This window comes from Cygnus olor, chromosome 3, assembly GCF_009769625.2.
Source record: "Cygnus olor isolate bCygOlo1 chromosome 3, bCygOlo1.pri.v2, whole genome shotgun sequence".
NCBI classification, from domain to species: domain Eukaryota; kingdom Metazoa; phylum Chordata; class Aves; order Anseriformes; family Anatidae; genus Cygnus; species Cygnus olor.
Genome location: NC_049171.1, coordinates 58285487 through 58298417, shown reverse-complemented (window position 1 = coordinate 58298417; position 12931 = coordinate 58285487). Strand labels below are relative to the sequence as shown.

The 12931-nt window shown below is 38.1% G+C and overlaps 1 protein-coding gene and 1 long non-coding RNA gene across 3 annotated transcripts in view; one reads left to right on the top strand and one right to left on the bottom strand.

Annotated features, from left to right (window-relative positions):
• The window catches only part of LAMA2 (laminin subunit alpha 2), a 381555-nt gene that overhangs the window by 8949 nt on the left and 359675 nt on the right, over positions 1–12931 (bottom strand). Inside the window, 6 exon segments of the mRNA XM_040551823.1 lie at positions 342–531; positions 2253–2365; positions 4774–4833; positions 7649–7865; positions 8674–8850; positions 12574–12722. Of these exon segments, the coding sequence (XP_040407757.1) occupies positions 342–531; positions 2253–2365; positions 4774–4833; positions 7649–7865; positions 8674–8850; positions 12574–12722 (906 nt within the window).
• Positions 1–12931, top strand: part of LOC121067388 — a 42548-nt gene that overhangs the window by 28447 nt on the left and 1170 nt on the right. The window contains exons 2-4 of one of the 2 annotated variants that reach the window (XR_005818275.1): positions 1045–1185; positions 5683–5814; positions 12599–12749. This is a non-coding gene — a long non-coding RNA (uncharacterized LOC121067388). The remainder of the gene's footprint in view (positions 1–1044; positions 1186–5682; positions 5815–12598; positions 12750–12931) is intronic. The other variant, XR_005818274.1, reaches the window with a different exon arrangement.

Sequence of the window (12931 nt, the reverse complement as noted above, 5' to 3'; positions counted from 1 at the left end):
TAAAGATGTATTCAAACACAACAAGGTGATACTCACTAGAGTCCTATTAGGCAAAAAGGAACATTTTCTGCAATTCCTTACCATACATGGAACATATTCTAAATATGTCCAGAAATACATGCTTCTTGAAGGAGAAAATTCGAAGTTCAACAATAACTTATTTTGTTAGAATACATACTGTGTACTTAACATTGCACCTCAAAGCACAAATTTTGCAGACTACAGAAATGTCTAGTTGAAAGGTTAGCTTGTACAAACTATATTTCTGCAAATATCTTAAGGCAAAACAAAGCTCTCTCTTAGCATTACAGAAAGTAATTTAGCGTTAGAGACTATTATACCTTGTGCCACTGGCCATCATTTATTTTGCTGGAAATCATTGTGTTGGTGTCTCCACTCCCCAGATCATAGCTGAAGTAAGGCAGTCCATTCTTTATCTGAACAGTAGCAAAATCAGCATGGTTGATGCGGGCCATATAAAACAGCAAGCCAGAGTCAGCCATTGTCCGGATTTCAAATTCAATTGTAAGTCTGAAAATCAAACAAGCAAGAAAATGGATGCAAAAGAAAAGATATTCAGAGTAGACAAATCATCAGTAGATAAAATTATCCACTTTACCTTTTTGCATTCCTCTAACAAAACTTTACAGTTAGTGGCCTATTTTACTTGTCCATCAGAGTTAAGAAAAATAATTTGGTCATGCATACATTGCATTTCATACACATCTGATCCCTGAAATGTGAGTGTTCATTAGTCCTGTTACTGTGGAAATACAGAAGTGCAACTTTGGCAAAGAATTTGGAGATACAATTCTCAGCTGCAGCTGTTGTTGCTAGAAAATCCCAACATTTGTAAAATTCCAGAGGTGTCATCCATCTTCCCCACACACAATGCTCACAAATAAGAGACAGCTGTAGTGACAGTCAGCAAATGTTTAGTTTCTAATGAGTTGTATTGCCTGAAGACAGGTTACCAAAGTTATAAAGATGCAGAGGGAAGACTTTACAGTTGGAATATTAAATGCTAATTTTGATTTCTCCCAGCAAAATATGGGGGTGTGTCTGAGGAAGTCTGCTCTCTTGTGAAAACCACTGACCTCTCTGACTGATTGGTAATGCTGAAAACCTCCCATACAATCAGCCTCCCCTTCTGAAGCTACCAGCCCCATATGTGCACTGACACAGGTAGGACAGCTGACAGTGAGGGTGAGGCCCCACCCCACGCAGGATGCATTTATTGCTTTTGTGAGTCTTTCCTTCTTACATCAAAGAACCTTGGAAATGGACCCTGGGAAATGATTTAGATTATCAGAATGCAAAGGTTGTACTGGCAGCAGATCACTAGCCTAGCCCTAGCTGAGCTGCAAAGTTAGTACCTGAAAGCAGTTGATTATATGAACATGAAAAATCATTGCATGAAAGCAGACAGACCTGGATTCTTATTTGAAAAGAGCACATGCGAGGACCATAGGATCATATTTTTCTTTTATTTGTTTTCCTAGTTTTGTAAAATTAGCATAAATGAAAATACACAGTACAGCATCTGTGTAGGTAACAACTGAGCGTGAAGCTGATGGACCTGTAAATTAGTAAGGCAGCAAAACTGCTTACTGGTGTGGCATAGCACATTTGTTAATGATCATGTGCCTTCACAGCAAAAATGAGCAATTAACAAGTTACAACCTCGCAAACCCATTGAAAAAAAAAACCATCCTTCTTAGAAGAAGCTCTGGGAATTCCTTTGCATGTCAGTGTGGATATGTATGTATAATTATACTTAGAGAGGGCAATGTCATTTCACATGTTTGCTGTGCATGCCCAATCTTAACTACTGCAAGAGAGGGGAAAAAAAAAGGTTGGCTTATCACCATAAATTGTCAAGTTGCTGAACCTAGAAACTTCCTTCCAAAAAGCAACCTATGAACTCTGTTGGATGACCTAATTACATTCTTCTGTTTGTTCTTCTTTAAGTCAGTCTAGGTTCGTTAGGTTCTGCATGTGCACAAACCTTTACAAAAAAAAAAAAAAACAAAAACAAAAACAAAAGAGGTAAACTGTTTTTGTGACGGTTACTTGGGTGGACACTTCATTGCCTAGATTTCATGCTTTAACACTATCTATGTTTGTGTAATGAAATGAATTAGCCATGGGACATGATCTTTTTCAGATTATGTCCATAACTGTGGGAGAAGCTTTTGAATTTTATTTTGATATTATTCCATGAAAGCTCATTACTGAAATAAACAATGTACCTGTTTTTCACTTTGGTGTCATCAAATGCGACGGCAATGTGGCTGTTCCTTGAAAGACCAAATTGCTTGCCACCTTCCAAAATGGCTGGTTCTGTGTCAGCAGCACAGGAATCCTGCAAAACATACAGTGCTCATACAAACTTCGTATTTTGTATCTCAGCTGTGTACCTGCTGGAAGTCCTCCAGCTGTTCAGGAATCAGACTATTTCTCCTAGTCTAGACACTGGCCCTGCAGTTTTCTGGCATGCTGATGTTTCATCCCACAAGCTGAAGTTATAAAGCAGTATGACAGGAACTTGCTTTAAAAGCAGAACTCATTAAGCTGGTTGTAAAAGCAAATACAAGTAATATATGAGCATTGCTGCTTTCATGCCATCAGTGGACATTTACAAGATTCTTAAGTGATTTCTAGTGTCCTCCTTGCTCGCATAACTGAGTTTTACACTGTAGGATGCTCTCTTACAGGAATGAAGCAAGACTTAAACTTGAAGGGGATGCTATGCTGTTGACTTGAAAACTAGTCAACTTAAAAATGAGATAAAAATAGTTTCAGACCTTGCACCTGTCAGTGAGTCTTCATTTTACTTCTTTATATTTTTTACAATTGTATTATTTGTTTAATATGCTGTTGTTTTCTCTGTTGCTGTTAAAAGACCCACACCAACAATAAAAAAAGCAGACTGACCTATAGAGGTAACAACTGTCAAACTCCCTGAGCTGTCTAATGCAGACACTTTACCCAGGGCGTAAATGAAGAAACCCCTCCCTGTCTGCTTCACTTTTATTAAACTTAGAGTGATACAACAATGACAGGTAAAATATCTTCTGCCTAGTATATTTTTTCCTTTTTAATCTGACCAGGTCTTCTAATCTCTAGCCCAAAAGCTCTTGTATGTGGGTGCCTGGAGCAATGGGACACCATGGTAATTACCAGCTCCTACTCACGTCTAGCTTTTGCCTCCCACTGAGAGTATTGTAAAGAAACTGCTCAGAGGGTCTAACACAACACTACTAGGACAACAATACTACAGGGAAAAAAAAAACTTTCATGGCTGTAAGCTCTGTTTTTAAGCACTGTAGCTGATATCATTTTGGGTTGGTGACAATCTGTTATTTGAGCCCTGACTCAGCAGGGACCTGCAAAGCACAAGGTGAGTTGCTTTGCAGACAAAGAGCTCTTTCTGTGAAACATTTTGAAAATGTCATGAATGACTCATCAGCCACTAACATTTCAAATACAAAGAGGAAATTTCTTTTTCCCTCTCACTCAGGTTTTCAGTAGTGTTATATTTTTTTGCTTTCACACGTCACAAAGACCTTCACAACAATGAAGAGAACTTCTAAAATTAATTTTCCCCAATAATGCTCTGTATGGAACATGACAGAGCAGAACATCATGCATTATGACAAGTACACATCAATGTGCAATGACAGAAAAAAACAAGGAAAATTCAGCAGGACCAAACAAAGTTATGAATGTGTGCTAACAGTCTTCCAGTGATCATCAAATAGAAAAATAAACCTTATTCTCTTAATGCTGGGTGAAGTTTTTAGATATTTAGTTATTTTAATATTTACAAGTTTATCATGCAACTGCACAACTATGATAGTAATAATTCTCTCTCGCTATTATACTATATATATTATATATACACACTATATATATATATTCTGTAACAGTCGGACTTGCTAAAATTTTGACATCAGGACTAACTACTGGTGCTGGAATGACAGGAAAGAACTGAAAAATTAACTAGCACCTACTTTCCTGTGGCATATTGCATGGTTAGAGGACACATTCTGACATTAAATTGCCTGCTAGATTGGCTTGTTAGAGAAATGTCTGGCCCTGACACTGCAGCTGATTCCCAGAGAACACTGCAGTTTTTCTGCATCCCAGCAGGAGAACTGTAAGGAAGTGCAAGATGTGGGGAACGTGCCAGACACATCTGCAATGGTTGGAATCATAGCAAGCATACACTGATTAATTATGGATAAATACTGATCAGTAAAAGCCAGCATTCATCATTTAATAGGGCGTGCTTAAAAAAATTCCAGGTTTTATTCGCAAGCCTATTTCTGCTTTCACTTCAGCTAAGGACAGCCATCTTAACAGCCTTCATAAAACTGTCAACTAAGTATGGATTATCAATCCATATTAAAATATCCTGGCTTTGTTTTTTTCTGTAATGGCTTTAAGGTGTACTACATTTAAATGCGTCTGCTTAATAACCTCCCATATTACCTGAGAGTCTCAAGACTTCAGCTGCACTTTACTTCAGTCTTTTCAGGTGACAGGGACTTGACTGGTAAGTCAAGAAGCTAAGTGTGAATCACAGTGGAAATGAAGAACAGAAAAGCCCACTGGTGGACTGTGTCACACATTCTCGACAAACAATGCTGTATTAGCAATCACAGAAAAAGTAGGAAAAAAGGTAGCACAACTGAAACAGTACCCACAGCTCCTCAAATAGTGTTAACAAAGCAATGAAGTAATGCTTGGAAAAATGTTGGAAGATACCATCATTGGGTCAAATGCAGACGTAATGCTGGCGCTCTTCATTTCAGTGGCAAGCGAGTCCTGAGGAGTAGTGAATAACATGAAGCAGAAGCAGCAGTTACCGAAGCACTGGTCTCAGTCGAGAAACATTTTAGCACTCATAGCAAGCAGCAGCAGCAGACTGGTGACCAGTGCATTTCCCAACTGTTGTACTTCTAGATCTTGTCTCGCCTCTAGTAGAGGATTTTTTTTTTTTCCATTTGGAATTAAACTCCCCCTCCCCCTCTCCATGGAGATGCATAGTGGAGATCTAAAAGAGCTCCTAAAAGGACTTAAATAAAACAGATACCTTATTTAGGCTTCTTACATAGAAATGACTTGTTGCTGTATATTTTCCGTATACAGTCTTTGTTCAATGGGCTTCTGCATAACTGTCATTATCTCATTATTAAACAACAATTAATTATTTTGTTTTAACATTTCCCAGAAAAATACTTTGGAGAACTTAGATAAATGTAAAAATGGTCCACAAACTTGCCTTATAAAAAAAAAACAAACAAACAGGTCTTTAAATACTAAAACTGTTTCATTTTTCTGAACAAGAAAGTGGAATAATGGTATTTTATTTAGATTTTTATTTTGAACACCTGTTTCAAGTTATCACAGCTCTCGATATGTTATACAAGACTCACCTAGTTATAACAGGACTAGTTTCTGGTATTAATAAATTGACAATATTCTTCTCGTTTTCTGACTTGCCTTTCTTATTCTTCCTTGTTTCTTTTTACACTGCCTGGTTCATCTGTTTGGTTGTAAATTACTGAGTTAGAGAGGTGTCTGTGTTCAACATTCTGCTTGGGAAGTGGGAGAGATGGGGATGTTGCTCAGAGTTAAGTGTTCCCCAACAAATATTTCTACTTGTACCTCTAGAGTGCGGGAAGGAGATTGATAACTCACAGTGAGGGATAGACATCCCCTGAATACACAAAACATGAGGACCCCTGCAGAGAACAGTGCCGGGATGCCAGTCACCCTACAGCAATTCCCTGAACTAGATACTAGGTAAGTGTTATAAGTGATACTCCTGGGCAACCTGATCTAGTAGGCGGCATCCCTGCCCATGGCAGCAGGGTTGGAACTGGATGATCTTTAAGGACTCTTCCAATCCAAGTTGTTAAGTTGTTCTATGATTCTGTGATCACAGGTTCTTCTTCCTTTTCTTTTTTTTTTTTTTTTTAAATAATGCTTGATCAAGGGGCAATATCTGCTAGTTTGACTGTGCTCTTTCATAACAGTGACCATTAAGAGCGGCTAATCCTTTTTACCTTGTTGTTGCATGGTTCTTTATCTTTGTATGATAGCCTTACTATGCTGAATATTTGCTTACTTTTAACTCCAAACAGAAAGTTACAACTACTCCACCTTGTGGGAATTAATCAAAAATGCTGCCCCAAAGCATGAATGTCCAATACATACTATTCTGGGGCTAAGAGCTAGGTAATAACTAAGACGGAGCTTGCTTATCTTGACCACTTAGTTCCCATTTCCAGGTACACAGGTGGTTGTACGGGCTTTGGAGACTTCAGTAGTGCCTGACAAGTTGTTCTTCCACACGTATCTGGCCAGTGAAGGTGGCCATGAATCTCAAATATAAATTAATCTTAATGAGTAGAGATTTTAGTCCTAATTTTTGTACCATTATGTTGGTAGGAAAACATTGCTAGACATCCTGCCTATTTTCAAGGAAAACCAGATATGAATTCTGAAAATGAGTCAGGTAACAAGGAATGACTGATGAAGTGAATTCATGTTCTTTTCTCCCTAGCTGACAGACTGGATAACATCCCTGCTTAATCCTGACTTTTCATCCAGTGTGGAAGCTCATCCCCAAATGGTTAAAAGATCTTGGGAAGCCCATTGGGAAGAAACTGTCCAATTCACTGACTCTGATGTATCTGATATATATAAAAATGGAAATTAAATGTTGGATTTGTCAGCTTGTCAAAACAGTCTCATAGTACTGTAAATTATGGTACTGTAAATAAGCTCCTAACCGTGAAATGTGCAGTCCTTTCACGCTGTTTGGAAATCTCATCCATACCGAACTACATAGTGTATAAAGCCATGGTTTGTATACAGAGGTAACAAAATGCAGAGGATTTTTCTCCAAAGAGTATACTCCAGTGGATATATTATCCAGTTTAATATTTAGATATCTAAGCTTATATCTTTTCTGGGCAGTAACATGTTGCATCAACTTGTAAAACTGCTACATGTGTGATAGAAATTCCTTCTTAAATGTCATTGTATATGACTGCTTGCTGCTGTCTAGCAATCTAAAATTTCTGGCAATTACCATTGAGCTCAGTTCAGCACTGACTGGGGTTTTGGTTATTAAGTCTCCTGACAAAATTTATGAAATAGCAATAGAGGAATTGTCATATCAAACACCTCTGGTCTACCTATTTCTTTATCCTGTCACTGAGTTAGCGGTTAGCATGTGCTTCAAAGAACAGCACAAGAAATATTGTAATGATTTGGATTTCCTACAGGAAAATTTCCTTTGCAACCCTGACCAGGTATTGGTAGGCTTACATCCCAGAGTATGAGGGTTTAGGGATAAGCATGCAAGCCAAAGGGAATTCTACATCATTTTTTAAAATAATGTTGTGATAATCCAAGCAAGTGAAATCAACCAGTTTTCTATTATCCACAGGTTTTACTGACCTGCAACAAAGTGTTCTCTTTACAATATCATGCTGAATTGTTGCTACTTTTGTGAAAAAAAAAAAACAAAACAAAACCAAACTTCATTATTCTTGGTGGCTGGGTTTTAATTTTTGCCATGTAAGAGAAACTTTTCAAGCTTTACCTGAGTGAAGTGATCTGTACTTACAAGTGCTGAAGCTAGAGATGGTGTTGGAGGAGGTGGGGAGGCTTTATCAGGAGGCGTTCCTGGTTTTTCTTTCTCCCCATCTGGCTCAGGTTGGATCAGGACTGTTGAGTGGATTGGTTTATCTTCATCCTCAGGTGGCCTAACCTCTGGTTCTAGAGAGGGACATTGGCCAATATCTGCATTTTCAAAGGACACGGATTGAGCAAAGTCCATGGGGCTGAGAACACACAAAGAAATCAAGGTTTGTCATTAGTTTTTCTGCTTCTTTACCACCCATTTTAACAAAACAGCTAAGTAATTTCACTTCAAATGACACAACAGCCAGGATTTATCCCATCTGTTTTAGGTACTGAAGTGAGACACTTAAATTAGAAGTGATAGTTGCAGTTGGCTTTCCTTCCTACAGTCAGTGTAGAGAGACAGGCACCCTCATTGGCAAGCTTTGCTTGTCTAGGTAGGCTGAATCACATTGTGGGGCTGTCCTTCTCTCTCTGCTGTACAGTGATGGAGTGTGGGGTGACGAGATCCCAATTTAAGTTCTTGAGTTATGTGAAAGAAAGATTTATGTGAATATTTTCTATAGTGATTTTACTTCATTCACTGTACCTTTTCTTTCTACTTAAATGTTCCTTCCAAGTTACTGCGGAAGGCATTTTCCACAAAGCAAATTAATTTCCACGGTGGTTCTCAGAATTTGGTTAATCTTGGAGATCAGCGTTATTTAAAATAGTACCCCATACATACCTATCACTGAGGCAAGCCTTACTACAGTGTTTCTGTTGATTTCTCTGTCTATTTTATGGTTAAATAGACGGATGTTGTCTTGTCTGTAAAACACCTAATTAATTGCATGTCCTATGGAGTGCATGTTGCAGACAAGAAAGCAAGGTCGTATTAAGAAAATAGAATATGTTTTAGGGCTTGCTGTTATTATGATTCATTGCAAAAATGAAGTTTCTTTTGATAGCCAAGGCAGTTAACCAGACCTTTTTAACCAGACATTTATTGTCATTTGTGAGACTTACACGGCATTGATGATGAGATTCCATATACAGCCCTTGAATGCTGGTATGTTTCTGAGAGGTGCAATCTGAAACTGAGAAGTAATGCCCCCCACAAAGAGTTTCCTAACAGAGATGGGCTGGTCTGTTGGCAATCTCTGAGTCTGGCCTTTGTCTTCATCTACTTGAACAGTAAACATCCTGTGAAAAACATTTAAAAGCAAAAAATAGATATTTTACTCCAGCTATTGTTTGTATTAAAATCACCATTTTGCAGGCCCCATTTACTCCTGTGCCAGCTATAACGCTGAGTGAACCCAAATTATGTAACTAGCTGCTCACATTAACTGAATGTTAACCCCTGGAAGGTTTTCAGCTACTGCTGATCTTCCTTGGTGGTTCTGTAACAGAGCTCAGCAAAATTGTGCTGTGGAGAGGCAATAATATCAGTCTTTGGTTGAACAGGAAGAAGTGGTTTGTAGTGTAGCACTGACATGGTGGGAGCCAAGTCTGCTGTATTGCATTATAAATATAGTCCTCAGCAGGATAGGAACAGCATGGGGTCGCATTTTGTTTGGCTCCTTGTTTCCTGGTTTGTACAAGTTATTATTATCTTCTTGCAGGTGGACAAGCAATGCTGCAGACTGCTCTGATTGCAGGAATCAACTGCAGATACTGTACACTTTTTAAAAGATCTAGTGATGTGTTTCTTTTTTTTTTTTTTTCTTTCCCTGGGGGTAATGGCAGAGCAGAAGAATTGTTCATCACACTCTGATGCAAGTGCTATAATTTAGTCTCATGGGTAAGGCATATGTTACAAGTTAAAAGATACAAAGCTCTCCCACAGAAGACACTGTTAAGGGCCTACCACAGAAGGAGGTAAAATATACTTCCAGCAGGCCTCAGAAGCACAGCCGTACTGGCTGATCAAGCCAATCCAAGAAATGAATAAAAGAGCAAACAGGAAAGGTGTAAGTATGGTGATGGCAAATATTGTTCTGGTAAAGGCCAGAATTCAAATATGAGAGAAAAGCTGAGTGCTCTTTCCTGTCAAAGCTACTGAGATGCCAATGTTGCAGGTTTGTACCACATTTACAAGGAAACCTTGTAAAGGGGCCAGAAAGTGAAAAAATACTTTTCCAAGCCATACATTGTGTATACTAGGAAAGCAGTGTTAATGTAAGGTCTGTGGAACTGAGGGACAATAGATAATTTTGATGGCTAACATACAAAATGAGGTATAACAATGAGGTAAAAAAAATTAACTGCTGCCTTTGAAATAACTTACAATCGAAGGATGAAACAGAAAATCTTTAACTTTTGAGCAAATCCAGCTCAAGGTGAGCTGAGTTGCAAAGGATGGATGAGAACTTCATATTTTTGAAGGTGATTGTAGAATGCTACTGGGCATAATTTCTTTATGTTGTTTGACTGTATTTAATAGAGTTTAGCCAGGAGAGAATCAAGACCACAAAGAAGATGCATCTGTATCTATAAACTTTGACATGATCTATCAAGTGCAGTTTTAATTTCAAATATGTTACAGTTGTGGTCAAGAGAAAATAAATACCAGGACCTAACTATTCAAGCACCTTTGACTAAAATTAGATATCTAAATCCAGGTTGTGTATCTATAAGTAAGTAGCTTGATTTTTCAGAAGTAGTCTTTATCCCTAAGTCATAGCAAAAAAATCAGGTTTTGGTAGATAACCTCACTTTTTTTTCTACTGCAAAATGATACTGAACTCTTATATTCTCCCTTAAAAAAATACAAATGTTAGACAGAAACCAAGTATTGGAAATGTTCATTGAAAAGGGGCCTATTTTCATACATGAAATGCTTTTTTTTTTTTTTTTAGACAAGTCTGAGACAGAACTGGATAGGCATTTAAGCACCTAAATTAAATAACTGACATACTGCATGCAAATTTTCCAATTTCCTGATAAATATGGATGCTTTCATTTGATCCAGAAATCCGTAGAGTAAGAAAGTGGTTCATTTTTTGGAGGGTTGCAGAAAGTGGTTATTAAAAGCCCTGTCTTTGAGGAGAATCTCTAGGATTTCCCCTAGATCCCTCAGCAGTGGAAACAGAAAGAGAGAGATTTCTCTGGGGTCAGTTCAGAGCAACAGACTAATTTATGTTCTGTGAAGTATCCCAAAGAAGATACTTCTCTTCACTGCCTTCAGAGCAAACGTAGGAAAATTAGCCTGTCAAGACTCGAGTTATCCTTTGTGCTGCTGCATGTTATCCACTGGTACTGATTGTCAACTTCTTTATCAGCACTCATACATTTCATCTCATCTTTAGCCATTACCATAGTAAACATTTTGGCACCAAGCAGAACCACACAATGATGTGCATTAGTCCTCAAACAGTATCCTATAATTACTGTGGAAGAGAAAGCAAATAGTTTATAATTATATGGACAATTAGCTGTCTGAAGAGTTTTCAGATGACATCCCTCATATTTAATCAAATAAAGCTTGAGTTCATGATGAACAGAGGAGGGGGTTAGTCTTAATTTATATCCTTTCCCTTCCATTTAACATACAGGAACTGCAAAGTTCAGACAATTTGTTTTGTAACAGAGCTACTTTGAAAAAATGGGGGGTGCATCTAACAAGCATCATCACTGGATGGCATTGTACAGCAATTGTGTCTTGTACTTTCATGGGTCAAGCTACTGTACTTGCTATAGCACTGATGAAAAGAATTTTCTTTGTTCTTTAGAGCTTATTATAATTACTGGATAATTGTTTTCTGTCACAGCAGCCCATGATGTTTTGCATAATGCAGTCATCCATTTCCAAAATAATTCTTTCTCCCAAAGAATTCGCAGTTTTACCTCCAACTAGACATCAAAGCTAGGGAGAAAGACTTTCTGAAGGCATTATTTACAAGATTTTTTAAAATGATACAAAAGAAATTGAGACAGAAAATTCTACTGACAAAGGACAAAGCAAAGCAAAGCAGGTTATAGAGAACACAGGAGGGCACCTGGGGAATAGACAGACAGGAGTTGTTGGACAAGGAGGCTTCAGTGTGATGGGGCATAAAGAGTAAAGCCGAGTATTCAGCATGCTTGGATAAGCCTGTTCAATTAATCTACCACATTTTGTAACATGCTGGATGTCACATTTTCTTCCTAATTTCTTTTTAACAAAGCAAGACAGAACAGCATTGTACATAGTGCTCTAATCCACTGAATATTTGTACAGTAAATGCCCACAAACCCTGCTTGGAACAAGGGTGATTTCAGGCCATAAATAATACTGACTACTACAGTAGTGCTGTTTCTAATCACTTCCTCAATGATGAAGGGGTAATGAGCATTTCTTATGATAGCTGAGAAAAAGTAAAGGAAACTAAGCGAAATTCTGTTAAAACAACATGGTCTGAGAAGGTGTGCAATGGCTTTCCAGCTGTAAGAAAGACTGTTGATTACCTGGGACTGTGCACCTTCACTGTTTTACCATTTTATCCGGGCAACACTGTACATCCACCAGCACATGGCATCTCAAAACAGTTACAGACTGCTGTGCTGTTGCTGCTATTTTTTTGAAAATGGCCTTTCTCTACACATTTCCAAAACGTGATTTACTGCACCACAGCAGCATTTCTGATGTACAGATTAGATTAATAAAATTTATTTGCCAAGCATCAGAAGGTTAAAAACACCAATTCAGACAAATGCAGGTCTTTGGAGAAACAGGCTGGTAACCTATGAAAGCACATATACATTGCTGTGCAGAATAGTAAGCACTGGCAGGAACTGACTTCTGAAAATTTTTGGATAAGGAGGCACATTCTTTGCCTCAGTGGAAGCATTTGAGTGGATTGCTAATGACATTGGTGCATTCGTTTTGTTGAATTGTACTGTACTGTACTGCATGTTCTGTAGCACCTCCAGGTTATTTGTTACCCTTTAGCTCTTTCTATCCTCACAGAGTGTGCTCTGCCATCATGAAACTCTCCAGCTTCTGGTTTGATGGTGATTCTGTGTGGATCCCGTGTTCCAGTGGAGATATGTACTTCCAGTCGACCTCTGTTCAGGAACACTGCATAGTATGCCTGCAACATATACATTGCTACATGAAAGTAAGGTACATTTGGAAAGAAACAATTTCACTTGTTTTTACATTAGTATATACGTTTTATTTTCTTACACTGGCTTTTATATTGTTCATTGATAGTTGCAGTTCTGCTGCTTTTGCCACATTCAGGCTCTATAGTATTTTTATAATGAAGAATGGGTGAAATAAAGTCATGCTGGAAAGACT